Source organism: Eucalyptus grandis, chromosome 2, assembly GCF_016545825.1.
Source record: "Eucalyptus grandis isolate ANBG69807.140 chromosome 2, ASM1654582v1, whole genome shotgun sequence".
NCBI classification, from domain to species: Eukaryota; Viridiplantae; Streptophyta; class Magnoliopsida; order Myrtales; family Myrtaceae; genus Eucalyptus; species Eucalyptus grandis.
This window is the reverse complement of record NC_052613.1, coordinates 53,929,394-53,956,211: the sequence shown is the minus strand read 5'-3', so window position 1 is coordinate 53,956,211 and position 26,818 is coordinate 53,929,394. Positions and strand designations below refer to the sequence as shown.

Genomic DNA, 26,818 nt, shown 5'->3' with positions numbered 1-26,818 from the left:
TCAAATTGTTACATGCTGCCACATTTATCCAAACTAGTTTATGAGTCATAGAAAATTTCAAATTGCTATGCTCGTGTCACATTTGCTCAAACTAATTTTTATGTCACAAAAAAAGAAATATCTCGAATTAGTACATATTGACACATTTATCTAAACTAATTTTGTGTCATAATAAATTTTCATTCTAATATTTGTATTCCATTTCTTTGACCAAAAAATATTTATTGTATTCCAAAATTCGAGCTCATTAACATAAGCCATTTTTTCTACAGGAAATGGAATCTTTTTGACTGATTTGATTTCAAGAAACTCTTGTATAGTTTGCAAATACCGCATCTTCTTGTTTGTTTCCCTCATTTCTCATATATGGAGCTCAAATCTTTTTTTAAAGGGTTAATATCTTGAAAAACCCCAAATTTATACACCTATGATTAATATCCTAAACTAATTTTTTGACCGTTAAAAACTCAAAACTGATATACCTTTGATAAATTTACTCCAAATTAGTATAGTTGTGACAAATTTACCCACTATCAATTTTCGTTAAATTTTACTGTCAAATTATTGAATTGAATGACACGTAACGATTGATTGTTGTACTAGTTTGGGATTTTATTCTCCATTTGTTACAATTATATAATTTTTCTGATTTTTCGTGATATTATTCTAATTTAACGAAAGGTATATTTGTTATAAATGTACCTGTTTGGGGTTTTTTGCAATCAAATAAATTAATTTATGGTAAATTTGTCACAAGTGTATCATATTAGGGTTTTTTATGATTAGTTGAAGTAAATTACCATGGGTGTCTCAAGCTTAGATTTTTTATGATTAAAAAATTAGTTTTGAGTAAATTTATCGCATGTGTATCGGTTTTGGATTTTTTAGGATATTAAACCTTCTTTTAACATTGTAAAATATTGTTAATTTGGAATTTTTTGTGACTATAAAGTTTGGGGTAAATATGCTATAAATGTATTAGTTTAGGATTTTTTTATGACACGACTAATTGTAGATAAATTTGGCATAAGTGTGTTGGTTTAAAATATTTTGTGGCATTAACCCTTTTTTTCTTGGAAAAAAAAAACCCTTGTTTTTGTTAAGCAAATATTTTTCAAATTATAAGTTCCCAAATAAATACCAACAAAATAATAAAATAAGTTTCCAAGCAAATCATAGGCCTAATTTTGCAAAAAAAACTTCAATTTTAGGTTCAATCCCGATCCTATCCCCGGCTCTTTTTTTTTTCTTATCGCTAAAGAAACCCCTAACCTTAGGTTAGTTCAAAATTTATACCGAACTTTTATTTGTTTAAAAAAATTCCCAATCTTTGAATTCAGTCCCAAATCTAGCCATATTTTTTTTTCATCTAAAAATATTACCGATTTTCAATCTAGTCTCAAATTTGCCCATATTAACCCTCAGTCAAAAAAATCACAATTAGTCATGTGATGTGATATTTCCATATCAATAACAAATCCACATCAATGAGGTGATGTGGAAAATTATCTTAAAACAAACTGTATTTAGATATAAAAATAAGGGAATTTAGGGACGATGAGGAGAGGTTTTGGATGGAGGCTACTACACGCAAATTTGGTATTTATTTTTACAAAAAAAAATTCGGAGTAGATTTAGGATCGAATCTAAAGTTTGGTATCTTTTATTGACAAAACAAAATTTGCGGGCCAGATTTGAATAGGACATAAAGTTGAAATTCTTTTAAAACAAATAGAATTGGGGTTGTACTGTTTTTAAAGTGATAAGTCCGTAAATCAAATCTTTGCTTATTTACTTTTCCTTTCTACTCAATGCAATTATGTTTTCCCTTTTTCACATTCACCACGCGTGCTCCTTGCTAGCTTTTAATTTTAGCACGATAAAAAATCTTTGCTTGTTTCAATCTTCAATAATTTTTTTTTTTTTTTTTGTGTCTAAAGCCTCTTGAAAAAACCCACGGCAATTTATTTACTTAAAGATGAAATTTTTACGTCCCAAAATCTATGGACAACTGTGAAAATAGACGGGATATAAATTAAGTCAATCCCTAGATCTCTCGAATTCTACAAAAATAAAGCCGATCTCACCCACCAACATTCTAGAACCCAAATTTGAAATAATAATAATAATTTTATTAATATAATCATTTCTTCACACTCTCATTTTGGGTTTTTTTTTTACTTTCCTCATTATAATCGAATCACCGATGTCAACGGATAAAAGCTCAATTCACACTGGGGGCTCCAAAACACAGCCATTCAGCTGTCGCCACGTAGAACAGGATCCCACGTGTTACGTGGGGCCCGCCGCCCCGAGATCGGATCGCAAACGCCGTCGCCGTGGAGGCGAGGGCTATATGAATCGAGACCCGAGGTTGACTGCCTTCTCTTTTCCTTCGGCCTCCTCCCGAAAGACCGAAACCCTAGAGAGCCCGCCGCGAGCGCGAGACCCCCTTCTCCCCGCCGCCGCCGCCGCAAAGCCCCTCCTTTCCCCTCCGTCCGGAATTCCCAGGGGTTCCCGCTCCTATCCATCGGCGGATCATGGCCACCGTCGCTCCCGCTTCCGCGAATCGTATCCTTTTTCCCTGTTCTTCTTCTTCCCTTTCCGTGTTTCTTCGAATCGCGATCTGTTTCGTTTCTGGGTTCCGATTTCTGCTTGCTCGGTTGTCTTGTCGTGGTGAGGTGCTTGTGTTTCGGCTGCAAATGGTGTTGGATTTGAGCGGTGTGGGGTGGGCCGTTTCTGGTTTGCGGGGAATTGTTCCGCGTAGCGCTTGCGGGGTGATTTGAGGTGTAGGCGTGTGGAAGGACCCGAAAAGGATGGGGCTTTTTGGGGGTATTGGATGGGAAGGAGAGAGAGAGAGAGAGAGAGAGAGAGAGAGAGAGATAGCGAGGGGGGGGGGAGAGTTCGCGCCTCCGTCTGCTCCGTCCCTCTTCATGATGCTGCGATATGTAATTTGAGTGTTTTCGCTATTCTGACTGAGCTGGTGTTGCAATTCCTTTGCACAGAATTGATGTGGGTTCTTTTTTTTTTATACGAATTGAAGTGAGTTTCTCTCGCGTGTCTGATTTGCTTTTGGTGATATGTGTTTCTGACTCTTTCTGCTCGTTCGTTTCGGTCAAATGGAAATTGGGATTTCTTAACTTCGAATCAGAAACTGCAGATTTGCTTCAGAAGCTGTCGTTGGATGCTCAGCCCAAGACTCTGGAGATCCCAGAACCGACGAAAAAGGTAATTATAATTTTTTGCTTATGGTTGGTTTTCTGAGACTTTCATGTATGAGGAGACCTTCTGGCTGTTGTGTGGAAGTGATGCTCTGCATGTCTTGCACTTGTCATAGATTAATTTTTCTCGATTGAGCATTCATCTCTGTGAAATGGGAGTAACTTAAACTTCTTATTTTATACCGTTGCAGACTTCTGCTAATCGTTTGGGATCTGTCATTAATGGCAAGGCTGCAAATGGTCAGATCCAGCCATACGAGCCATCTGTAACGCCATCGTTGCCTGAGTTCGAGCCCCCAATGTGCTTTGTCCCTACTGGTGAGCCCACAATGTGCTTTGTCCCTACTGGTTACCCACCCCATGCCTATTATCATGGAGGTAAGCTAAAAACATCGAAAGTATGTTAAGTACCATTGCAGCTGTGGATGTTATGAGTTTTGAAGTGGGATGAGAAGAATTTGACACGTGCATTTTTGTGCATTTAGGCTATGAAGGGACCGGTGCTGAGTGGGACGATTTCTCAAGATATACAAATACTGAGGGAGTTGACGTGGCTTCTGTAAGTGTCTATTTTTTTTTGAGTCAGATGAAATCTTTTGTAGTGCTGGAAGTTCTACTGTTCTAGCCTGATTGTATCTTCCTTTGCTCCATAAGTTTTGGTGTAACAGTTATTTTCATTTTCTGCTGGGAATTTTTTCAGGGATTTTATGGGGAGAATGGGTCTCTTATGTACCACCATGGCTATGGGTTTGCACCTTTTGCCCCCTATTCGCCTGCTACTTCCCCTGTTCCTGGAAACGATCAGACTTATGGGAGTCAACACTACCACTATCCATCTCCTTATTATCAGTCTGTGACTCCAACCGCTACTCCATTTACTACAGGCCTTGCTGCGCCTCCATCAGTGGAGCTTGCGACTTCTGCAGCTGGTGACCAAAAGCCTTTGCCTGCCGAAACAGTCAATGGAAACTCTAATGGTGCCACGAAAGGGGCAGTGAAAGGAAGCAACAAGTCAATTCCATCAAAAATGTCAAAGCAGAAACCACCATACAATATAAATGGTTCATTTGGAAGGAATTCCCTGCCTGGTGGCGTGGCTCCTGGGTGCCAGGATCCTCGCTTTGGATTTGAAGGCTTGTGCACCCCTTTTCCCTTTTTTGATGGCTCAGTATTCTCAGATGGGCAACTGGGGCCAGTGGCTAACCCTGCAATGATGAATTCATTCATTAATCCCAACAATGGTTCTGCCAGAAATCAGCATGCTCATCCTAATTCTAATATCACGGTTGGTAGCATATCTTATATGCGTTCTGTTGAACCTCTAACCGTCTGGTTCCCCTTGTTCATTATGAACTTAATATCCTACAATTTTTTTTTTCAATTTCTATATATTATTTTCAAATTAAGTCTTTGCCACTTGTTGTGAGTATCAAGAGATTTTAGTCATCTGAAAGGATTTGTCATGTGGGAACGTTAATAGATCTTGCATATTGTTTTGTTTACAGGGTTTGCACCATGCAAGACCAATATCTGGCATGGGGGTAGCCAATGGATTCATGAATGGGATGTACCCTCGTAAGTTTTATGGTCAGTATGATAGCACGATGAGATCGAACATTGGGTTTGGGCGTGGTTGGTCGGTTGATAACAAGTACAAAAACAGGGGTCATGGCAATGTCTACTGGGGTCAAAGTCATGATAATACTGATGGTCTAAATGAGCTGAACAGAGGGCCAAGAGCTAAGGATATCAAGAATCAAAAGGATTTTACATCTGTTCTGGCTGTTGATGGGAAGAATTTGCCCTCAAATGGAGAAAACATTGAGAAGGAGAATAGGTCAAGCGTGGTTCCTGACTGCACGCAATACAACAAAGTTGATTTTCCGGAAGACTACAATGATGCTAAGTTCTTCATCATTAAGTCTTACAGTGAGGATGATGTCCACAAAAGTATAAAATACAATGTCTGGGCCAGCACACCAAATGGCAACAAGAAGCTGGATGCAGCATATCGGGAGGCTCAGGAGAAAGCTGCCGGATGCCCTATTTTCCTCTTCTTCTCTGTAAGATAACTATAACTGATAATGTGTCTTTGATTTAACATTCCTCACTTTGATCAGTGTGTGGTCTAGGATTTTCATGCGACTACTTACATGCAGGTCAACACCAGTGGACAATTCGTTGGCCTTGCAGAAATGGTTGGCCCTGTTGATTTCCACAAGAATGTTGAGTACTGGCAACAAGACAAGTGGATGGGCTGCTTCCCTGTGAAGTGGCACATTGTAAAAGATGTGCCTAACAACTTGCTGAAGCACATTACTCTTGAGAACAATGAGAACAAACCTGTGACAAACAGTAGGGATACCCAGGAGGTATTTGCTCTTGCCTTTTCTAACTTTTTACCTGTTTGTTTTAGTGACTTCAATAATTCAATGCTGTTTCTTTTAGGTCAAGTTACCACAGGGTCTTAAAATGATAAAGATATTCCAGACTCACCTGGTCAAAACTTGCCTTCTGGATGATTTCGATTTCTACGAAAATCGTCAGAGGGCGATTCAAGAGAAAAAGGCAAGGCAGTTGCAGTTTCAGAAGCAGGCAAGTCATTTATTCTATTTGCCTTCATATTTTTTCTCTTCCCGTGGATGCTATAAATGTCTCCTAACCGATTTATTTGCATTTCCACTTCTTTAATCATGTAGGAACCTCTTATTCTGAATTTAATTCACTTTACCCTGTCATTACAGGCGTGGGGAGGAAAGACTACTGGTGAGAAGATAGAAATGGCTAATGGAGAGCTAAAACCACAAGATGAGGTTGCCTCAGATTTGACTAATGAAAGCACCCAAAATTGTGTGAATGGGGATCTGAAGCATACTACCAATGATGGAGTGACTGAAAAGACAGTTGATGACCCCAATAGCACAAAAGTTGTAGCTTTGGAAAAGAAGGCTATACCAAATGGAGTTGCAAATGCTTGCTGATCAGAGCTCCATGTGAGGGTGTTTCTCGCTGGAATTATATTGGCAGAGGATCTCCCTGGAAACATCCAACAGAAGCAGGATAGTCAAATTCTTCGTCAAACTCTTGCAAGCTGGATTGCACTTAATTTTGGAGTGTCTATGCAGCACTGAGGCATGAGGGGTATTTTATATCAAGCAGTGGAATCTGGCCATAGTTCGGGCTCAAAATACCTTTCTCTTGTAGGTGTTAAGCGCTCCTAATCACTTTTTGTTCTCTAGGAGACTAGGAGTTGGGGGTCGAGGTTTAATATGTCTTTTATATGCTTCTATAGGGTTTCCTTTTCTTTTGCCTTTTCTTTTTCCCCTTCTTGTCCTTCTTTTACTTGTTTGGTTCCTATCTTGTGAATCTAGGAGTGATGACTTAGCCTGTGCCGTCCGAAGCTGCTTGTATTTTTCGGTTTGTGGAGATCGAGAGGCAAGGGAGGGAATGTAATGTTCATAATCCGATTTCATCCCGAAGAAAGCTTTTCATACTCCACTTGTTGCAATTTGTCTTCTCTAATTCTCCAGCATTTTCTTTTTTTCCCCGTAATTGTGCGTGTTTTGTTTATTTCGTGATGAAGTTGGCCGGGCATGCTCTGTCTTTTTGTTCACAGGAGCCGTAGGTTCGGCTGTACTTATGGAAAACTTGGATGGTTGCCGTGTGCTGTACTTGTCTGGGGTCTTGTGTTTCGACGAAAATCCCTAAGCTGCAAGAAGTTGGCTGGGGATGCTCTGTCGTTGGCCACGGAAACTGTAGATTTGGCTGGAACTTACGTAAAATGAAAATGGTGGCGGTGCTCCACTTGTCCAGGATCATGTGTTTAAGCCCCCTTGCCGCAAGCCTGTATGTGCGTGGAAGGACTAGTAACAAAAATAGATTTTCCAGGACCTATGTTTAAGCCCCTTCATTGGCATTTTCTAGTTATGAGTTTGTCTGATGGGCATTATGCAGATGATAAGCCGATGATTTTATGCTGATCACAGAAGGCTTATTCTGTGACACGGCTTCCAGCAAAGGCAAATTAAATGTATAACCAGTATGGGATGGTTACATCGGAAGTCGCGGGCAATCCTCGGTTATCTCGCCCGAGGCGTGTGATCCTGCTTGGATGTTCCATTCCAACTCCTTTTAAAACACGTTCAAGGGGATTTCTTTCTGGGAATATTCGGACGTGAGACCATCGGTGACGGCCATTTCATACCGAGGGTCCACTCGTTCGATTAAAAGAATTTCTCGCAAATTAATTTTCTGGACTCTCATGTGTTTGGTTTGTTAAAAATGATCAGCAAAGGGAAAACCATTTATGATCCAAGGAAATATGCATTCCCTAACTTGAAAAAGGGGAACATTTGTTTTTTTCTGGAAAAATGAATTCTGTGGAAACATTTCCCTTTTTCGTAAGGTTTTTTTATCTGGACAAACACATCCTGACTGAATTTACTTCAAAGGAATGTCGGAAGCGGCGAATCAAGAAGCTTAAATATGGCAAAACCCAAGAAAAGGACGTCGAGGGAGCATCACGCATTTTAGATCTTTAGGGGAAAGGATGCTCAAAAGGGGTTTGAGACCGTGGCATCCTTATCCTATATGGAGCACGACCAGGGGGCATTGAATCTTTAGGAGGCATACCCTCCGAGAAAGGCAATCCGCGCATGGGGGAGAACAGTAGTAGGCATGTCAAGATTTGTTCTTTCTTCTCTTGGGTCCAAATTGCGGGAAATTGTCTCTGCAGGTGCGCCGTGCCTTAAAAGTTTCCAGAAAAGAGTACCATGCCGACGAGGCCCGTGATTGAACAGCCCCGTCTACCCAAAATCCAATACAATTTGCCATTTTTAACGTGCCTGTGAAATTTAAAAAAATTACGAAATGGTCGAAATTGGCATGAATTAGAATCGGTAAAAATGACATGACTTGGTATGAATCGCGATTTGAATTTGACAAATAGACATGAATTTTATTGGCCGCGTAAACAACCAAATCCACGTGGGCAATGCCCAAACATGTTATCGAAAAGAAAATAAAATAAAAAATGGGAGGGGGAATGACTTGAAGAATAGAGAGAAACAATAAGAGAGCGTAAGTGAACGTAAAAAGAGATGGATATGGATAGAGGTACGATCGAATTGAATCGAGTCGAATACTATTTGATCTCAATTTGATCAAATCGACGTTCAGTCCCTACAGTAAGGATTGACCCATGGGAGTGTGTGCCTTGATTTTTCAAACTCAAGTCAACTTCATCGTGCAGTCAAGAAGTTCAAGCTCTAATTTTAAAATTCAAAGTTCGAAAGCGAATTAACTAACTTTTTTGACGGTTCTGATCGTTCAATTACATCTAAGAATTTAGTGGTCATATCAAATAAGCACGTACACCTAACACTTCCACCTACTCTTCTCGTATACTTTCAAATTCAAGGGGGTGCATGTGACAGGACCGAGACGATTGAAAACGATTGTCCATGATGATTGATCGCTCGAAAAAGGAATCGAGAACGAGCGTGGAGAAATCAGGAGTGGAAAAAAGAGAGGAGAACACGAGGAGAAAAAGAGTTTTGTTATATTTGGAGGGGAGGGGGGAGGATGGATTGGACGGCGCGTTTACACGTGGCGATATCTTCTCCATTAAGTTCAAGGGGGCCGGGGGCCCACCCGTTTCCTTCTAGACAAATTAATCCACGCAACCCCAATGCGCGTCCACCGATAAACCGAGAAAATCAGATTTTTGTTTCCAAAAGATATTTTCCCCTTTTTCCCCCCACTCTTCGAGGGCAGAAAATGGAGAGACGGGTCCAAACGAGCGTCACCCGCGGGTCACCGAGGCGCGCCCCCCGCCCCCCGGTGACGCTCCCTCCGCCATAGGGAATCCGCCACGTGGCGCGCGGGTCGGGACCCGCGGGTGACCGACGGGGGTCGGGGGGGTGGGGGTGGCACCCGAAAATGCGAGGCCCCGTGGTGGCTATTTGAATCGCGAGCCGAGGGGGCCGAAGCTTTCCACTTCCTCTCTCTCTCCCCACAACCCCCCGTAACCCTAGGCGGCTGAGAAACCCGTTTGTCCCTTTTTTCCCTCATCCTCCTCACCTTCTCTCTCTTTCTCTCTCCTCTTCCTTAGGGTTTTCTCGTTCTTCGCTGTTCGCTCCTCTCTCTCTCTCTCTCTATCCCCTCCCTCTAAAACCCCTGTCCGTACTCTCCGGATTCGGACTGTGCGCGCGTAGGGTTTTTGTCGCCGCCGCCGCCGTCGCCTCCCCCCTATTATCCGCACCGCCGCCGCTGCTCGAGCCATGGCCGCCGTCGCTCCCTCCTCTGATCGTATCCTTTTTTTCTTTCGGTTCGGTTGCCCGGGATCCGTCGTGTTCTTGTTCGATTTCTGGTTCTGGTCGCTCGGTTTCGATAGATCCGAGCCGCGGCGTGCCGTTTCGGGTTGTTGTCGAATCGTTGTGCTTTTTTCGGCGCGTGATTTTAGGCGCTGCTCCTGCGTGGTAGGAGGGCCGATGCGCGCTTCTTCTTTTTCTTTTTCTTTTTTTGGATTAGGAGTTTTGGGCTTTTTCCTGTGCTCTGTGGCCTCCGCCTTCGGGTTTCTGTGCTGGTTCTTATGCGATTGAGATGGTTTTGTTTGGGAATGATGGAAGAGTTTTTGGATGGGGTTTCGCGGTTTTTATTGTTTCTTGCACGTTCGGTCCACTTGTTTTTATTTATTTATTTTATTTATTTTTATTTTTTTGAAATTATCTTTGCTCTCGTAACCTGTAGAACTTGGAGTTTGATCCGTGTTTGCTTGCAGTTCCTACGCGAATTGATTGTTTATAATTCGTCCTGGCGGAAAATATCTCTTTTTCTTAACTTTGCTTGCGAACAGAACCTACAGACTTGATGCAGAAACTCTCCTTGGATGCTCAGTCCAAGACTCTCGAGATGCCTGAGGTGGCCAAAAAGGTAAATTTGCGCCTTCGCCAGTTTCTGGGTTTACGCGTGCGTCTCGTTCTTGATTATTACCAAGAAATGGAGTCAGCGTCGAGTTTGGGAGTGTTTTAGACGCGAGTAGGTTGTTTATCGGCCATATTGACTAGGTGGGCTCTGTCGATTCTTTATGCAGTCTTCGAATCAAAATGGATCTGTTGATGGTGTCAATGCTGCGAATGGCCAGATCCAGTCATACGATGGGGCTGTGACAGAGCCAACCATGTGCTTTGTCCCCAACAGCTATCCCTATTATTATGGAGGTAAGATTTGTGCTATCAGTTTCTGATTGTAGTAAAGTTAGATCTCGTTGCAGTTGTATAGGGGTCTTCGAGTGCCATGAGAAGAGTGTTGATGATGGATTTTTCTCCTGTTAGGTTATGACGGGACTGGTGGCGACTGGGACAATTTTCCAAGGTACGCAAACGCGGAGGGAGGAGTGGACATGTCCTCTGTAAGTATCTAATGTTCAATTGGGATTGTTTTTTCCAAGAAGTATTGTTTTATTGCTCTAGAGGATTGCCTCTGGCTGTCCTATGTTTCTTATCAGTTCTTTTTTCGTTGTTGCTCAATATTTTCAGGGATTTTATGGGGATAATGGGTCTCTCGTGTATCATGGTTATGGGTTTGCGCCATATGGTCCGTATTCACCTGCTGCTTCATCCGTTCCTGGAAATGATCAGCTTTATGGAACTCAGCAGTACCACTATCCATCCCCCTATTTCCAGTCTAATATGACTCCAACTAGTGCACCTTTCACTCCAAGTGCAGCCGCTCCACAGGCAGAGCTTTCGACTTCTGCTGCTTCTGACCAAAAGCCTTTACCTGTTGAAACAGTGAATGGAAACTCCAATACTGCCACCAATGCAGTTGGGAAGGGAAACAACAGGTCAGCTTCTTCGAAAACGTCAAATCAAAACTCATCTTATAATTCAAATGGTTCACTTGGAAGGGGTTCTTTACCTGGTGGTATGGCTTCCGGGAACCAGGATCCTAGACTTGGATTTGATGGGTTTCATTCCCCTATCCCATGGGCCGAAGGTGCTTTGTTCCCTGATGGACAGATTGCACCTTTGTCTACCAGTGGAGCGACAAATTCATTCCCAAGTGCCAACAACAGCCATTCGAGGAATCAGCACTTCCGTCCTAATTCTAATTTCATGGTACGTGACTATCTCTTTGTTCCTGTTCCACCACCTGAACAGCTCGCTAGGAAATGAGTATCTTAATTGGATAGACACAATAAAACTTTGATTTAATGTGCAAATTTGGATTCATTATACTTTCTCTAGTATTTGATAATCTGAAATGGTGTGATATTTATTGTTCAAGTGTTCTTCTGATCCACAGGGTCTGCACCAGACGAGACCTTTATCTGGCATGGGGGTATCTAGTGGATACATGAACAGGATGTACCCTAACAAATTATATGGTCAGTATGGAGGCACAATTAGATCCGGCATGGGATTTGGGTCCAGTAACTATGATTCAAGAACAAATGGGCGTGGGTGGCTGGCTGTTGACAGCAAGTACAAAAATAGGGGTCATGGCAATGGCTACTATGCGTATGCTAATGAGAATGTGGATGGTTTGAACGAGCTGAACAGGGGCCCCAGGGCAAAGGGATCTAAGAACCAAAAGGGCTTTACACCTATTTTGGCGGTTAAGGGGCAGACTTTTCCCTCGAGTGGAACAAATGAGGAGGAGAAGAACAAGGTTAGCGTGATTCCTGACCGCGAGCAGTATAACAAAGCCGATTTTCCTGAAGATTATGAAGATGCTAAGTTCTTCATCATCAAGTCCTACAGTGAAGATGATGTCCATAAAAGTATAAAATATAGTGTATGGGCCAGCACGCCAAATGGTAACAAGAAACTTGATGCTGCGTATCGGGAGGCTCAGGAGAAACCCGGCAGCTCCCCTGTTTTCCTTTTCTTCTCGGTAAGACTTTAGGATGATTGCACTGTTTTTTACTTTTGGTCAGAATTTAGAAATTATTTAAGTTGTGCCATCTGTCTTGTAGGTCAATACCAGTGGACAATTTGTTGGCCTTGCGGAAATGGTTGGCCCAGTTGATTTCCACAAGAGTGTTGAGTACTGGCAACAAGACAAGTGGAACGGCTGTTTCCCTGTCAAGTGGCACATTGTTAAGGACGTGCCTAACAGCATGTTGAAGCATATTACACTCGAAAACAACGAGAACAAACCTGTGACGAACAGTAGGGATACACAGGAGGTATTTTCTTGCTCCTTGCCTTGATTTCTTTTCTTTTTAAACTCTTTCCCTTTGGTAACCATAAGGCTGTACTTCTGCAGGTGAAGTTGGTGCAGGGTCTTAAGATGATAAAGATATTCAAAGAGCATCCTGTCAAAACTTGCCTCTTTGATGATTTTGAGTTTTATGAAAATCGTCAGAAAGCAATTCAGGAGAAAAAGGCAAGGCAGCAATATCAAAAGCAGGCAAGACTTACTTTCAGTTGCCTTCTGTCTCTGTCTCTTCCCTTTTACATGCTTTCTTTGCCTGTCCACTTCTGCTTTAGGAGATAGCTATTTGAGGTGATTTTCTTCTGTGATTTGTTGAATTTTTTTATTTATTCTGTCATTGCAGGTATGGGAAGGAAAGGGGACAAGTGAGAAGAAAGAGATGGCTAATGGGGAACTAAAGCCACAGAAGTCAGTGGAAGTTGTGGCAGAATTTGTTAAGGAAACTCCAGCAGCTCAGGCTAATGGGGATATGAAGCTTTCTGATGATGTAGCGACTGAGAAGAAGGCTGATGAAGCAAAAATTGTGAAAGCAGTTGCTCCTGAGAAGAAGGCCCTATCAAACGGGGTGGCAAATTAGTGCTAATTGAAGCTGCGTGTGCATAAGAGCGTGGGTGCTAGCGTTTTACCTTCTCTTACTGGCAGAATTATCTAGTGAACTGAAACAGGCTGGCCAGTTCTCTTTTAAGCTCAAACAGCTGCTGGGTTGGTCTTTGGTTTAGAAAATCATAATAATGCCTGTTGGGGTGGAAAAATCATCCTGACATTGACGAAGAAGCTGTTGATGCTGGCTAGTTTTCTGGAACCGAGTACCTATTAGTCGACATTAGAGGGCTTTTCTTTTAGCACTTTAGCACCTAACTTTTTGGTTTTTGTTTTTTTAGGAGTTTGGGTTGGGTGGGGTTTTTCGACTGGCTTTTAGTTTACATGCCTTTTCTTTTATAGCATTCTCTTATATTTTTCCCTTTTACTTCTTTTTGCCCTCTTAGTTGTTTGGTTCGTCTTTGCTATCTGTTGCCTTCCTACTTAGGTCATTTGTGGAGTACTTGGGACCACCTGTTTGAATGAGAACTGCTTCAAGCTTTATTGCCGTGGATGATCGCTTTAATACATGATTTGTTTTGCATCTCCTGAATAAAATGCATAAGTCGACCCTTGATGAAACGGGTCTTTTTGTTGATGTTGCGCATTACTTTTGTTTGGCACGGATGTGATCTGTCTCATTATTGATGATTGGAAGCCCAAAAGCTTACCCTGCACGATGGGCATCCTTGCTGTTCCACTGCTTCTGATGACGTGTGATGCGCAAATGTCATTTAACTTTCCCTTGTCTAAAGCTTTCCGATGCCGAGGATGACATTCGTACCTCGTGTTCCCATGGTTCTGGGTCGTTGGTGAGAACTTCCATAAAAGGGTTGCTTGTTTACCGCGAAAATCTGAACTTTTCTGTATTCATTTTCATTTGAAATTAGAAATAGACATGAAAATTTGTGTGGTGATCATCTAGAAAGCAAGTCCAGATGAAAACAGGCGACGAAAACCCTCATTGTTTCCACATTTTTAGGTGAGTGAGAACACCGGTGTTCAGCATTTCTTCTCCATGTTTTCCCTTTAATGTGTGGGTTGAATCATTTGAGATGCCGATCTCGTTTGATCGAGGACTCCTCCTATGAACTATTGAGCTTCGGATCAAGCTTCGTGGATGGGGGCGAGCTTCCCGACTATCTCGTAATTAACGGAGCAGTGTCATTTGGTCGTATTTGCGTCGACAGGAACAGTGTGCGACTTAGGTGAGGATTGCGGACTTAACTGCGAAGGACGGGAACAGGTATTTTCGGGGGTTTCGATGGCGATTTACCCAAAGAGAGTCCGACCATTGAGATTTCATTTGAGGTCTTTAGGTCAAAAGCTTCTTGCTACCCCCATAATTAAAACAAGAACATGATGTTATAACTTGATAGTTTTGACGTGAGGTGTAACAACTACCAAGTTTGAATCGTACCCACTAAGGAGCAACTCGCAATTCACGTGACACTACAACCATGTTTTCAAAAATGGAAACACGAGCAACCGCATTGTCACAATTTTCATTTTCGATGAACATTTATTTTATAGTTAACCAATCGCGTTTTCAATGTAAAACCCCCTCAGTAAGTAGACAAGCATTATTCTTACAGCCTCTCAGCTTGCGTTCAAAGGAGAAATAGACATATGAATGGTAGTCGAACAAGAAAAATGATGTCGCAATTTCCGAAACATCCGGAACAAGTATCACAAGCCACAACAGCCGAATTTCTAAGGAACCACTTACATGGCAGAATCATGGCACCCGGTGAAATCTCGGCGGCTCACTATTAGTTTTCTCTTGGCAGCATCCATCATTCTTTCTCAAAGGAAATGACTCCAACGAGAAAACCAACATGATTAATGATTTACTCTCCACAAGTTCTGAGTTCGTACATGAAATTTAACCCGCTGTCCAGTTATCATCGATATCTGCTGGTTTCATTTCACTGCCACTTTGAAGTAACCTTCCTTGCTAATGCCTGGAGCCTGGATTCCAGCACAAGAATGGTATGCTTCAGTAATACAAGTTACTTTACATTGCCTCTTGGCGATGGCTGACTTTTGATGGCGGGACGAAAAAGAAGACATCGACCTCATGCACTGACAGCGATTTGTTCCTTGACTTCTGATGCTGGAGGTGAATGAGTTGCTTCGAGATCCTTGATGAAGCTCCTAAGGCATCCATTTATAATGCGAGGTGCGGCCCCATCACAGAACCGTTTTGCTAGATCCACAGCCTTCAGAAATTACAATGGAACCGCTGATTAGTCGTCTGTGACGTAGCCAGAGAGTAGAACCTGATGTACACAGAGCAACCTTACCTCATTGATGACAATCTGATGACGAGTTCCAAGAACTGTTATCTCAGACATCGCAAGACGGAGAATACAAAGTTCTAAGATTCTGCCTGCAGGGGCCATCTGTATCATATAAACAGGCAAAACTACAGTCATTGGCAGTTGGCAGAAGGCAGAAACTCGTTTGTAGCTTGGAGGAAATTCAATTTTAGATATAAACAAAAGAAGTGGCCCCAACATTACCAGAGCCTTACAGAGACACTATCCAAATGTTTCACATCGTAAGAAATAACATGACAAACTAAACATGGCATCCAGAGAAGAAAATATCATCAAATGGTAGAGCCAGAGTTATCAGTATAGTGCCCCAATCTCAGACTCTGGTGAAAGATGTTGAGCCATAAGCAAATTTATTATTATACAGATCCATTAGAAGAGTTCGCAATTACGCTATTATGGATGTGCCACTGACATAAGATGAACAGAGAATGAGCTGTATTGTAAAGATGACACAAAACATGCAGATGAGATTTAGTCTAGAACATTCTAAGCGTGCTCTCTAGAAGAGTTCACAGACTTATTCCATTGCTTTGTTGCAGAAGATGAAAATAAGAGGTAAAGACATAGGAGATTCCATTATATTTCAACAAACTAATGATTGCTAAGTTTGCTAATAAGTTATTTTAGAAAGATGCCGGGAGTGTGCCGTGGGTAGGCATGTGCATTGGGAACCGCCCGGACCGGACCAGCTGGTTTTGGGCGGTTCCCAAAGAGGGCGGTCTGGTTCCCGGTTCCCGCTTTTGGAACTGGTGGCTCCCAGTTCCAAGGTGGAACGGACCAACCGGTTAATTTTATGTATATATAATATATATCTTTAAATTTCCTAAAAAACAAACCCTAATTCCTCCCAATTTCTCCCATTTTTCATTTTATTTTTGGCCCAAAAAAGCAAATTCACCAGTTCCACCGTCAGTTGGTCCAGTTCCCAGTCTTGGAATCTGGGAACTAGTCCTCCTAGTCCTGTTCACCATTCCACCTCGGAACCAGACCAGACCGGGAACTGATCAGTCCTAGCCATGGATGTTTTTTTTTTGGGGGGGGTGGGGATCTTAAAGGAATCCACCAGAAGTACATGAACTCAAATGGGATTCTATGCAAGCAAATGGAAATAAATCTGCCTACCAAAAGAAAGGAAAAGTTCAGTAAAACACAGTTCATATGGAAGCTAACAAATTGGAAATACTTTAATCATCTCACAAGTGCACATCAAGAACATGAGAATTGGACTGCCATTTGACATAATAATTTTGACATCTTCATGGCATCAATCATCTGCCTCACCTATGTTCCTTTGAAAATGTTCAGCCCATTGTTAAATAAGAAATGTTTCTATGTCATGTCCAAATAGAGGGTCATGAACTTAGATTTGGAAGAAGAGAGTTATTAGGACTCAAGCTCAAATATCACGGAAATCTGCTTCTTCATAGAAAAGCCTTTTCAAACCCCTAGTCAAAAACATGTGTTGTGAATGCAAAGCTAACTCACAGACCCAAGACTAATGGCAATGTATAGCTTGCCAGGGTGATTTGCTGCACACTAAATCTGAAGTGATTATTTTATCATAAGTGCAGGACTGCAACAAATCACACTGTGCCTGAGAAAACTAATCAGCAACAATCTTAAGAAAGATATACCTATAGCAAACATTGAGAATGACAAATTTCACACAAGGAGCTATAAAAAAGGACAACCTTCCAATTTTCAGGCGCAACTTTGTCAATGACAAGCACATGACTATCCCATTGATCCATTACTGCAACCAAAAGCTTCCTTGTAAAACTGCAGCAAAAGCAAACTTAATAACATGTGTAATTACAAATGTGACACATTCACAATGATAACATGCATCAAATATGTGAGTTGTTGATGACTTTACCGCAGTATCAATTTGCTGTATACCATCTTTGGGGGGCAGACAAGACTTCAGCTTCTGCAGGAAATGAGAAAAAAGCATGAATATACACCTCTTGAATGAAGGGCAAGGCGAATAGGAGAAGCAAACAGCAGTTATAAATATCTTCATACCAATTGCGCTCTCCTTTTCATCAATCTGCATAAGCTCATCAGCTTCTTCTGTTGTATCTGTTATGACAGGTGGCCCTCCAAAACTCATGTGGTTGTACTCCAGCAATGATGCCTTGTCAAATTCATAACCAGGCTCTGCATGTGTGTTTGCACACAAAAGTAGTCAGATAATCATCTTCTTACATGGAAAAAGAAAACAACAATGGAAAGCCATGTGTATTGTGCTCAGAGTTTATACAAACTGCAAGATCAGTCATGCTGAAAAGATTGGCTGTCTTGAGAAGAGAGGGCATTACCTCTTCTCATATTCATTCGCTTCTCAAAAAGCCGAACGGGGTCAAACCCTTCTAAACAAGCGGCATAGGCAATTGATCTGTTCAGCATACCAGCAAAGTTAGGCTCAATGAATATACAACAATATCCTCATTAGGCTCAATGAATATACAACAATATCCTCATCCAACACAAACTGCTAGTCTCGAACAAAAAGCATCTTAAAAAAGGGATAGTGGATGAGAACTAGTGCTAAGTGTTCAAGAACATACTATCATTAAGTGCGTGTCACCAACCTTACTTTCCAGAAAAGAAAGAGAGTAGAAGAGGGATCATAAGACCTTGAGTTTACTTAAATTCTAGTGATGGATGTAAAACTGGCTACAGCAAGTCTCACACATTTGGTTCAAGTCTTGCAAGAAACGAGCCAAAGTTAAAAGTATCCAGTCTCATGAATCCAATTCTGGCATCTTGATATCTCTGATTCCAACTCCATCGTTCATTTAGACTTGTAGTACAAGAATGAGCTCTACAATGGCCGCGCATCCAATTCCATACTAGACTTGAATAACTGAGACTCAAAATTTTGTCAAATCACGAGTCCCAAGGAATTGTACTTGCCAAATGCCAACACCCGTGTTCCTATCACAATGAAAACCAAAATCACCACAACCAAGACCAACTCCCTCATTGCTGCTATCTCCACCACCACCACCGCCACTGCCATTCCCTTACAAAACTCATCAAGTTCCAAGCAGTTCTGTGCATACAATTCCAAACGAAAATCTCTGAAGCTCCAACAAAGTTAAACACCTTGAACAATCATTCCCCACGCGGTTCTTCAATTCCATCCACAACACAGGATACCATAAAACAAGAACCAGAGAAATTTCACCCAAAAAGAAAAAAAAAACCGAGAGAGATAGAGCATACAAAGCGAGCTCACGGGCAGCTCTGGGGCTGCAGAACCGGCCGCTCTTATCGATCTTCGGCAACATTTCTTTCGCCGGCGCGACTGAGCCCCTCGACCTCTCCACCGCCTCCTCCACCGCCAAAACGGACGTCCGGAGCGAGGCCCGCGAACAGAGCACCGCCGAAGGCCGTTCCTTTCGAACGCCCCATTTGACGGATGAGTTCAAAGACCGAGACTTTACGCGAAACGCAGACGGAGAAGGAGGCGAGGCGAGGCCAGGGCCCGACTCGAGCAAATGGGTCCTCGAGTAGAGCGCCGTCGATGAAGCGGAGCAGCTGAGGACGGAGGAGGTTCCCTCCATTTTCCGGCAAACGGCTAAGTTCGCAGACCTCGGTCGCAGCACTGGAAGGAGGCTCTATCCGGAGCTCCTCTTATAATAATATCTTCTTCTTCTTCTATCTTTTTCGAACCAAAAACGATATCAGCAAAACGACGTCGCTCGTGCCGTCCGGTCTTCAGGAAACGACGTCGTCTGGTGGAGCAAGCACTGCTTCCAAAATCTCTGTCTCCCCCTCCCCTTCTCTCTTTCTCGCCCTGTCTCTCTCCACCGTCCCTCCGGAGGCGTTCCGCCGCTTACCATCTCCGGCTCTTCATCGATTCGGCCGGACGACACAACCGCCCCCGCCGCCGACGCCGACCCCGCCGACGCCACCGTCGTTTGCCTAGAATTGCGTTCGGGAGAATATGAAAGCCGCGAAAGCTCGCGCCGTCCTGGCATTGTTGTCGCTCTGCGTCCTCTCCATCGCCGGATCGGCTTCCTCGTCTATCCCTACAGATCCCTTCGTCGGGATTGCTCCTGAAGGTCCGTGGATCCTTTCGATCGTCGACCGCTTTCGGTCTTTCCGGGAGGCGCGACGGGCCGGCCCTTTTTTTTTTTATAATTTTTTTAGCGCGTGCTTTTTTGGATGATTCGGGTTGTGCTCTTTCTGGGGTTTTTTTTTTTTTTTTTTCCAGATTTGAAGTATTACAAGTCGTCGGATGTGATCAAGTGCAAGGACGGATCGAAGAAGTTCGCCAGAGCTCAGCTCAACGACGACTTCTGCGATTGCCCCGACGGAACCGACGAACCTGGTTTGTTTCCGCCGATGTCTTGTGATTTTGTTTGCTTCTTGGCAATTGGCTTGTGATTGCCTGTTTTTAAATTTGTGAACTTGAACCAGGAATTGCTCTTCTTTATATGTGTGTTAACGGTAAGACCTTACCTACAACTAATCAGTAATGTGTTGGAGAACATGTGATGTCCTAGAACTATACATGGTTTCCATGATCTATTGATCATCACTGAAGCTATGCTATAGTCCATTTACTCCTTTTCGCTCAAGTTATTGAACCGGCATGCTTTCTAATGTGCTAACTTTAGTTTTTTGTGGAAGCTTTTAATAGTAGTTACTTCTTCTTCTGCTTTTAAAATAAATAAATAAATAAATAACCGAAGACATATTGCCTTGTGGATTTCAGGAACATCAGCATGCCCAGGTGCAAAATTTTACTGCAGAAATGCAGGACATAGTCCTGTGTTACTTTATTCTTCTAGAGTGAATGATGGTATTTGCGGTAAGTAGTCAGGTGAAATTCTACTCCGTTCCATAGTTTGTCTCTGCCATTTCATCTTCGACTAAATATGCGTGCCTTCTTCAAGTCAGACTTTTATGTTGTAAAATAATCGTTCCAGTTTGCCTCAAAGTGCAAGAAAAATGATCCTCATCTGATTTTGCCGTCTACTGGCATATAAAAGTCATAGCTGGTTGATTCTGTTATTTTTATTTATTTTCTTGAATTGGTTAAAAAAAACACTCCTTTGAAAGTTGAACCTGCCATGATATGCAGATTGTTGCGATGGGAGCGACGAGTATGATGGCAAAGTAAATTGCTCAAATACATGTTGGGAAGCAGGGAAAGTTGCTAGAGATAAGTTGAGGAACAAGATTGCAACATACAAAGAGGGTGTCACCCTACGTAAACAGGAAGTTGAACAAGCAAAGTTGGCTCTTGTGAAGGATGAAGAAGAGCTGACAAAGCTTAAAAATGAGGAGAAAGTACTGAAAGGGCTTGTACAACAGCTTAAAGGTGTGGATTAAACTTGTGATCATCCTTTATTCTTCTCCTCTATGGCGTATGCATTCGGTTCTTTGATACCTTCTGTTGGTATATTCATTCGAGACCAAGAGTTAATAAAATTTTCCTCGGACCACTTATTCATAGATCTAGCCTGCATTTGTAAATTTCCATTAGATGATTCTGTTCTGATGCCTAAATTACCATCCATAAGAACTTTGATTGCATCCTAAATAGTACTAGTGCGTATTAGGCTTCCACTATTTCATCTATGTGAGTTCACTTATCTCTGCTCTCCAATGAAATTCAACTATGTCATATAGGAGTAATTTTGTGAACTCACTGAAATATATAAAATTTGTTTTGGTTTTGCTCACTACGAATGCAGAGCGTAAAGAACAAATAGAGAAGGCAGAGGAACAAGAACGCTTGCAGAAAGAAAAAGAAGAGAAGGAGAAGAAAGAAGCTGAGGAGAAAGCTGAGAAGGAGAAAATAAAAACCGAGGAGGAAGCTAAACAGGAGAAAAAGGAAGGGGAGATAAAAGCTGAAATTGAGGACATAGGCGTAGCTAACACGGACCACGAGAAAATTGGGCTAGTAGAGGATACACCCTCTGATCAGGTCAAATGACGTTCATCCTAATCATTTTCGCAATTTAGAATGTTTGGTAGATTGTACTTGATTGTGACATCCCCATGGGAAAAGATTTAGATTTTTGTTGTTCTGATATCTATGTTTCAGTTACTAAAATTTCTTGTATCTGACATGTAAATGTTGTAGAGCTGGTTTGGCTTTTTCACTGAAATAGCTTCTTTCACAGTTAAATTTGTTTTATTTATTTATTTATTTATTTTTGCATTGGCTGAATATGTGATTGAGCATCATTTAAGCACGTCAAAGTTTGAAAGATAAGTGAGGATACTATTGATAAAGCCGGGCGACCGTGCAAGGTTTACACAGTTGTATGAAGACTGTCTTTATCAATGGAGAAGGGCAAAGATATGGACTTGCTTTAAATAATATCTCCTGTGATCATGCAGTTTCCCTGTGAATCGTCCCACTAAGAAATTGCAATTACGACTTTCTTGCTACTTTCATTGTGAAGTGCATTTCTTAGCCAACATACTTCAGACTTAGTCTTAGTCTTGTATCTGCAAGATATCAATGGAGTAGTTTGATATTCGAAGAAACAATATTTACCGACACTCTGAGTGCATTGTACAGTCTAGACAGTCACCTAATATTCTAGCAATGCATGTAGATTTGATTCTAGATTGTTGCTATTATCGTGCATGTACCACTTATGAAGCCACAAGTTCTGTGCATTGCATTTTTTCAAATTTGTTGGGTGCTTGTTTTGCTGACTGTGATTGACTTCCCTTACATTAAGATTTGTTATTTTTGACATCTGTTCATTCTATAGAATGTGGAGGATGACTTTGAACCTTTGAAAGAGATTGAAAATGGCGATAATGCAGTAAGCCGGGGACAACAGGCTAATGGGGTGGACCAGGTAAATGAATACGTCCAGCAAGAAAATATCCAATGAATTTAGAGTTTTGTCACTTTGGTCCTTTGTCTGTTTTATCACTTTGGTCCTTTGTTTGTTTTATACAGCATGTTGTGGAAGACAAAGATGAATCTGTTTCCCAAGTAAGCCAAAAAGAATCTGAAATTGCAGTTGAAGATGTGTCGCGCGCTGATCAAATGACAGCAAGTGTATGTTTCTTTAGTCTTTGGTTGCGCTGACTGGAAGTTAGAGGAACATCTTTTGTCATTAATACTGGATGAGGCTTTTTATGCATGTATCTTGAATATATATGTATTTAGATTGTTCTGTTGAACAGAATATATGTACTCTATGGTATTTGCTGTGCCTTAATGATTTCTCATGACACATAAATGCTCATAATCATGACAGAAACGAAGTTCCAGAGTAAGAACCCCTTCCCTATTGTGTTCACATTTGCTATTTTCCTGACTGTTTGAACATGGTGTGTATGAATGAGTGAAGTGTGTTTTAAGTAAAAAGTTTTTATGCCATGTTTGTCATATGTATACATCTCTCTATTCATTTGCAATCTACTCTCTCTTATCTATAAAGTGAGCAAAATACTTTTGTTTGCCTTGCTGAAGCCAAGCCTTTCTTTGTTGCTGTTAATAAGAAAAAGCATGCATCAGAATATTCTGTAATACATCCCTAGTTTTGTGTTATCCATTAGGGATAATGACACAAATGGTCCATGAACTTTGACCCAATGTGCAATATGGTCTCTGAACTTTAAATTTGTTCAATGGAGCCCCTGAACTTTAGCCCAACGTCTACTGTCATCCCTGAACTTTATATTTGTGTACCAAAAGTCCAGGGACTACATTGAACAAATTGAAAGTTTAGGGATGACATTACACATTGGGCCAAAGTTTAGGGATCTCATCGAACAAATTTAAAATTCAGGGACCACATTGTGCATTGGGCCAAAGTTCAGGGACCCTTTGTGTCATTTACCCTATCCATTATTCAATCATTGTTGATTGATTGAAGGCTCTGGCAACCATCATTTTGCAGCATTGTGCTGCACAGACAATTAGACATACTGTGGTATAAAGAAATAATATGTCTTTATGACCCAACTCAAGTTCTAATCTGGATTCTGTGGATGTATAAGTCAACGTGTCTGCTGGAAAGTAAGATTTTGTTCATCGAAACTTTTTCTGCTATCTTTTTAAACAAATACTTTCCCATGTGCAAAGTCTTCACGGGCTGCTAAACCAATAGTGTTCTTAATATTCTCAAGCACTGTATTTTAATGAATAAAGTTCTCATTTTCCTCTGACTTGGCATTGCCAGTATATCTGTGGCAGCAATCTTCTGCTTTCTTCTTTCCTTTGGCATCTTTTATTCGTCTTATATCTTATGGAGAACATCATTTTCTCCACATGGCTTCTGCAGGGTAAGGATTTATCTGAGGATACAGAAGCACTTTCAAAGGAAGAGTTGGGCCGGCTTGTTGCTTCTCGTTGGACGGGAGAGAAGACTGAGAAGGAAGATAAAGATGGCATTATAGAAGATAGTGAAGGAGAAGACCATGAAGAGACGTCAAAAGATGCACATGTTGAAGATGAGGACGAATATGCTTCTGATGCTGATGATGATGACCAGAGATATGAAGAGGATGATATAGAAGATGATGTAGATGAGGATGTGCCTGTGGAAGATCATTATGATACTAGTTCATCTCACGAGTCTCAATCAGATGATGAATTAGACTTGTCAGGTCTGCCTCGTGCAAGCCAATGGTGACTCTTATTTTGCTCTCCAAGTTATACTGGTTAATAAATCCTTGAAAATTTCAGATACAACCACTCAAACTAGTCCATCTTGGTTGGAGAAGATACAGCAAACGGTTCGAAGCATACTTCAGGCTGTCAATCTTTTCCAGACTCCAGTGGACAAATCTGGTAACTTTCAAGTTTAATGTCCCATGACAGGCTTAACAGTTGATAAGCTGTATTAAATTGCCATCCTCTCTATTTCAGAGGCTGCTCGTGTACGCAAGGAGTATGATGAGTCCAGTGCCAAGTTGTCTAAAATAGAATCGAGAATATCGAAGTTATCAGATAAGTTGAAATATGATTTTGGTGAGTATGGCACAGTTGTTTTTCCCTCAGCACGAGAAACTTCCCCATTGACCGGGCTTTCATTGATGAACTTGGTAATATTGTTGCAGGGAAAGATAAGGAGTTCTATTCATTCTATGGACGTTGTTTTGAGAGCAAACAAAATAAGTAAGGAATATTTTCCTTTTCTTTTTGCCATTTGCCTTGATTTGGTGTTACCCCTCGAAGTTGTTGTGATTTAGTTCAAATATATGCTCATGTCATTGGCTTTACCTTTCAGGTATGTTTACAAAGTCTGCCCCTATAAACAAGCTACACAGGAGGAGGGCCACTCCACCACTCGACTGGGGTATGAATTTAATGACCATGGAATTGTGAAGCATGGATTATACTTTGTAGTTGTGATCCCTGGTGACAGCTTTCTTTTGTTAATAACCGTGGGATGCATTTTTTAAAGCTTCTGAAATCTAAAAATTTCTGGCCATGTTGATTATTCCCGTGTTTATGTGACTTCCATTTTTCAGTCATTACAATTATTGATCCTTGTTTGCATGTAGGCAGTGGGACAAATTTGATGACGCATATCGGGTCATGATTTTCTCAAATGGCGACAGATGCTGGAATGGTCCTGATAGAAGTTTAAAGGTTCTGATTTGCACGCTTTTGAAGCGTCCATGATTCTATAGCTACAGTTTGTTCTCTGTGGTCTTTCTGATCTTTTATTGAATTAGCATCTGGAGCATTTGCCTCATTATACTTTTGCAAATGCTTTCGGGACATCAGGACAATGAGTTTTTAAATCATTGACGTCATGGCTTGAACAGCTCCATTAGATGCCCGTAGATTATATGGTAAAGTTGAAATTGCAATCTGAGCAGCTGGTGCTTGTTACCGAATAAAATGTTTCTCAGACAAATCGAAATTAGTTTAAGCTATGCCTGTTTTATAGGTCGGACTAGTGTCAAGTGCCTTTCTTACAGAGTTTCTGTGCATTTGGATTCTAATATTTGGAGCTTTTGCTTGCAGGTACGACTACGATGTGGGTTGAAAAATGAGGTTGCTGAGGTAGACGAACCAAGTCGCTGCGAGTAAGAATCTCTCTCTCTTTCTCTCACTCATCCCTCCCCCCCTTTTTTCCTTTCTCTTTCTTCTTTCTCTGACACTTTTGTGCGTTCAGATATGTAGCATTACTATCTACTCCTGCTCTTTGTTTGGAAGATAAACTAAAGGTATGTGTTAGGTTGCTCCTCATAAATTCTCATGTTATGGCTTCTGCTGGTTTCATGGCAATGACCTCTTATTGTGAAATATGACAGGAGCTAGAACACAAGTTGGAACTTATGGAGAATGAACAACCACGACCTCATGATGAACTTTAAACTGGATTGATCTTTATGATCATCAGCTCACCAACTCGACTGGTCAATCACGTTGTTTTGAAGAGGCTTAGTTGTTCAACTGCTAAGCATGAAGAGGCTAAACCACAGCCCTTATGGTTAGACAGGAGGTTCGATGAAATTCGAAATTACTGCATTTTTCTCCCCGGGGCCCAACGTTTTTGCGCTTAGGTCTCTAACCACAGGTAGAACCTCCTTGATGCCATTCATTGTAGAATGACAGTATCAACATTAGTCTCTGCTGTTAACTATTGCAAGGAATAGGTCTTCGCTACTAAATGGAATTTGTGCTCACGTTCTTATTTTTCCCATTTAAGAAGAGCTAAGACACTTTTGGAGGCCATGACCATGTTGCCAGGCTGTTCAATTATTACCACGCGGGTCATCTCTTGTTGGTCGTAGCTTACCCAGGTTCATCCTATTGCTGATGCGAACGTAGGTTTTTCTGCTGCGCTGTGATGTAGTTCTGATTTAGATTTTAAACCGTTATGCTTTGGAAAAGTATCCTCTTTTTGTTGGAACCGGACGGTTGAACATACGACCATACGGACCTGTTTTCGAGCGAAATGGCTTCCTGCTGGATCCTTTACATGGGTATTGCAGCTACACCGAAGGCCATTTCTTGGGTCTTGGAAAAGGATGACAAGATGTATTCGTTTAATGAGGGATGTGGAACTCGCAAGCCGTTCTTGTGCTTTGAGCCTTGAAATGGTGTGCTTCGCTTGAATTCCTCCCTTCCCGCCTCCCATAGTTTTTCTCGCTCGGCAGGACCGCTGGATCCCCCCTGGCTATATAGCCCAATGAGACAAAAAGAAGAAGAAGCATTCCAAGCCCACAGATAAGCAAATCGGTCCTCTTTGTTCGAGTGGGATAATTTGTCATCGTTAAGCATGTGCTGAGGATATTCCTTTCACGCTAATTGAAACGGCAGGGTCAGGTCGCTGATTTGATAAAACGTGGCCCCAGATGCCCCCCAAGGACAACCCGAAAATGATTCCATGCGTACGATGCACTCGTTCCAACCATGCCAAACAAGTGTTGCTCCCCTCAACAAGAGAACCAAGAAGAAACCCCAAAAACACCGCTCGGAAGCTTCTTGGGTGAACAGGGCGT

The 26,818-nt window shown here is 41.7% G+C and overlaps 4 protein-coding genes across 4 annotated transcripts; 3 read left to right on the top strand and 1 right to left on the bottom strand.

The window, feature by feature from the left end:
• Positions 1 to 2,383: 2,383 nt before the first annotated feature.
• On the top strand, positions 2,384 to 6,729 carry LOC104433761 (YTH domain-containing protein ECT4). The gene is made up of 9 exons (XM_010046622.3): positions 2,384 to 2,571; positions 3,152 to 3,228; positions 3,413 to 3,599; positions 3,707 to 3,780; positions 3,922 to 4,506; positions 4,727 to 5,284; positions 5,381 to 5,593; positions 5,670 to 5,816; positions 5,966 to 6,729. The coding sequence occupies exons 1-9, from the start codon at positions 2,541 to 2,543 to the stop codon at positions 6,200 to 6,202; spliced, it is 2,109 nt and encodes a 702-aa protein (XP_010044924.1). The 5' UTR covers positions 2,384 to 2,540; the 3' UTR covers positions 6,203 to 6,729.
• A 2,488-nt stretch (positions 6,730 to 9,217) lies between these two features.
• On the top strand, positions 9,218 to 13,566 carry LOC104433760 (YTH domain-containing protein ECT4). The gene is made up of 9 exons (XM_010046621.3): positions 9,218 to 9,530; positions 10,078 to 10,154; positions 10,315 to 10,441; positions 10,556 to 10,632; positions 10,760 to 11,341; positions 11,529 to 12,119; positions 12,202 to 12,414; positions 12,495 to 12,638; positions 12,787 to 13,566. Exons 1-9 carry the CDS (start codon positions 9,503 to 9,505, stop codon positions 13,018 to 13,020), a joined length of 2,073 nt encoding a protein of 690 aa, XP_010044923.2. The 5' UTR covers positions 9,218 to 9,502; the 3' UTR covers positions 13,021 to 13,566.
• Positions 13,567 to 14,595: 1,029 nt separating this feature from the next.
• On the bottom strand, positions 14,596 to 19,015 carry LOC104433759. The gene is given in 9 exon segments (XM_039307827.1): positions 14,596 to 14,993; positions 15,100 to 15,244; positions 15,329 to 15,427; positions 17,056 to 17,143; positions 17,241 to 17,277; positions 17,280 to 17,294; positions 17,390 to 17,524; positions 17,686 to 17,762; positions 18,596 to 19,015. Coding segments are annotated over 8 exon segments (936 nt in total). The 5' UTR covers positions 18,937 to 19,015; the 3' UTR covers positions 14,596 to 14,993; position 15,100.
• A 117-nt stretch (positions 19,016 to 19,132) lies between these two features.
• On the top strand, positions 19,133 to 26,048 carry LOC104433757 (glucosidase 2 subunit beta). The gene is made up of 16 exons (XM_010046619.3): positions 19,133 to 19,437; positions 19,590 to 19,706; positions 20,094 to 20,189; positions 20,463 to 20,702; positions 21,079 to 21,311; positions 22,114 to 22,203; positions 22,308 to 22,409; positions 23,641 to 23,965; positions 24,045 to 24,149; positions 24,228 to 24,329; positions 24,419 to 24,476; positions 24,589 to 24,657; positions 24,866 to 24,953; positions 25,335 to 25,396; positions 25,486 to 25,537; positions 25,625 to 26,048. The coding sequence occupies exons 1-16, from the start codon at positions 19,320 to 19,322 to the stop codon at positions 25,685 to 25,687; spliced, it is 1,920 nt and encodes a 639-aa protein (XP_010044921.2). The 5' UTR covers positions 19,133 to 19,319; the 3' UTR covers positions 25,688 to 26,048.
• Positions 26,049 to 26,818: the final 770 nt, after the last annotated feature.

Coding starts and splice junctions, on each gene's coding strand:
- LOC104433761 (XM_010046622.3), top strand. CDS start 2,541: ATGGCCACCGTCGCTCCCGCTTCCGCGAATC. Junction 3,600..3,706: donor CCATGCCTATTATCATGGAG/GTAAGCTAAAAA, acceptor TTGTGCATTTAG/GCTATGAAGGGACCGGTGCT. Junction 3,781..3,921: donor AGGGAGTTGACGTGGCTTCT/GTAAGTGTCTAT, acceptor GAATTTTTTCAG/GGATTTTATGGGGAGAATGG.
- LOC104433760 (XM_010046621.3), top strand. CDS start 9,503: ATGGCCGCCGTCGCTCCCTCCTCTGATC. Junction 12,415..12,494: donor ACAGTAGGGATACACAGGAG/GTATTTTCTTGC, acceptor GTACTTCTGCAG/GTGAAGTTGGTGCAGGGTCT. Junction 12,639..12,786: donor GGCAGCAATATCAAAAGCAG/GCAAGACTTACT, acceptor CTGTCATTGCAG/GTATGGGAAGGAAAGGGGAC.
- LOC104433757 (XM_010046619.3), top strand. CDS start 19,320: ATGAAAGCCGCGAAAGCTCGCGCCGTCCTGGCATTGTTGTCGCTCTGC. Junction 20,190..20,462: donor AGTGAATGATGGTATTTGCG/GTAAGTAGTCAG, acceptor CATGATATGCAG/ATTGTTGCGATGGGAGCGAC. Junction 24,658..24,865: donor CACTCCACCACTCGACTGGG/GTATGAATTTAA, acceptor GTTTGCATGTAG/GCAGTGGGACAAATTTGATG.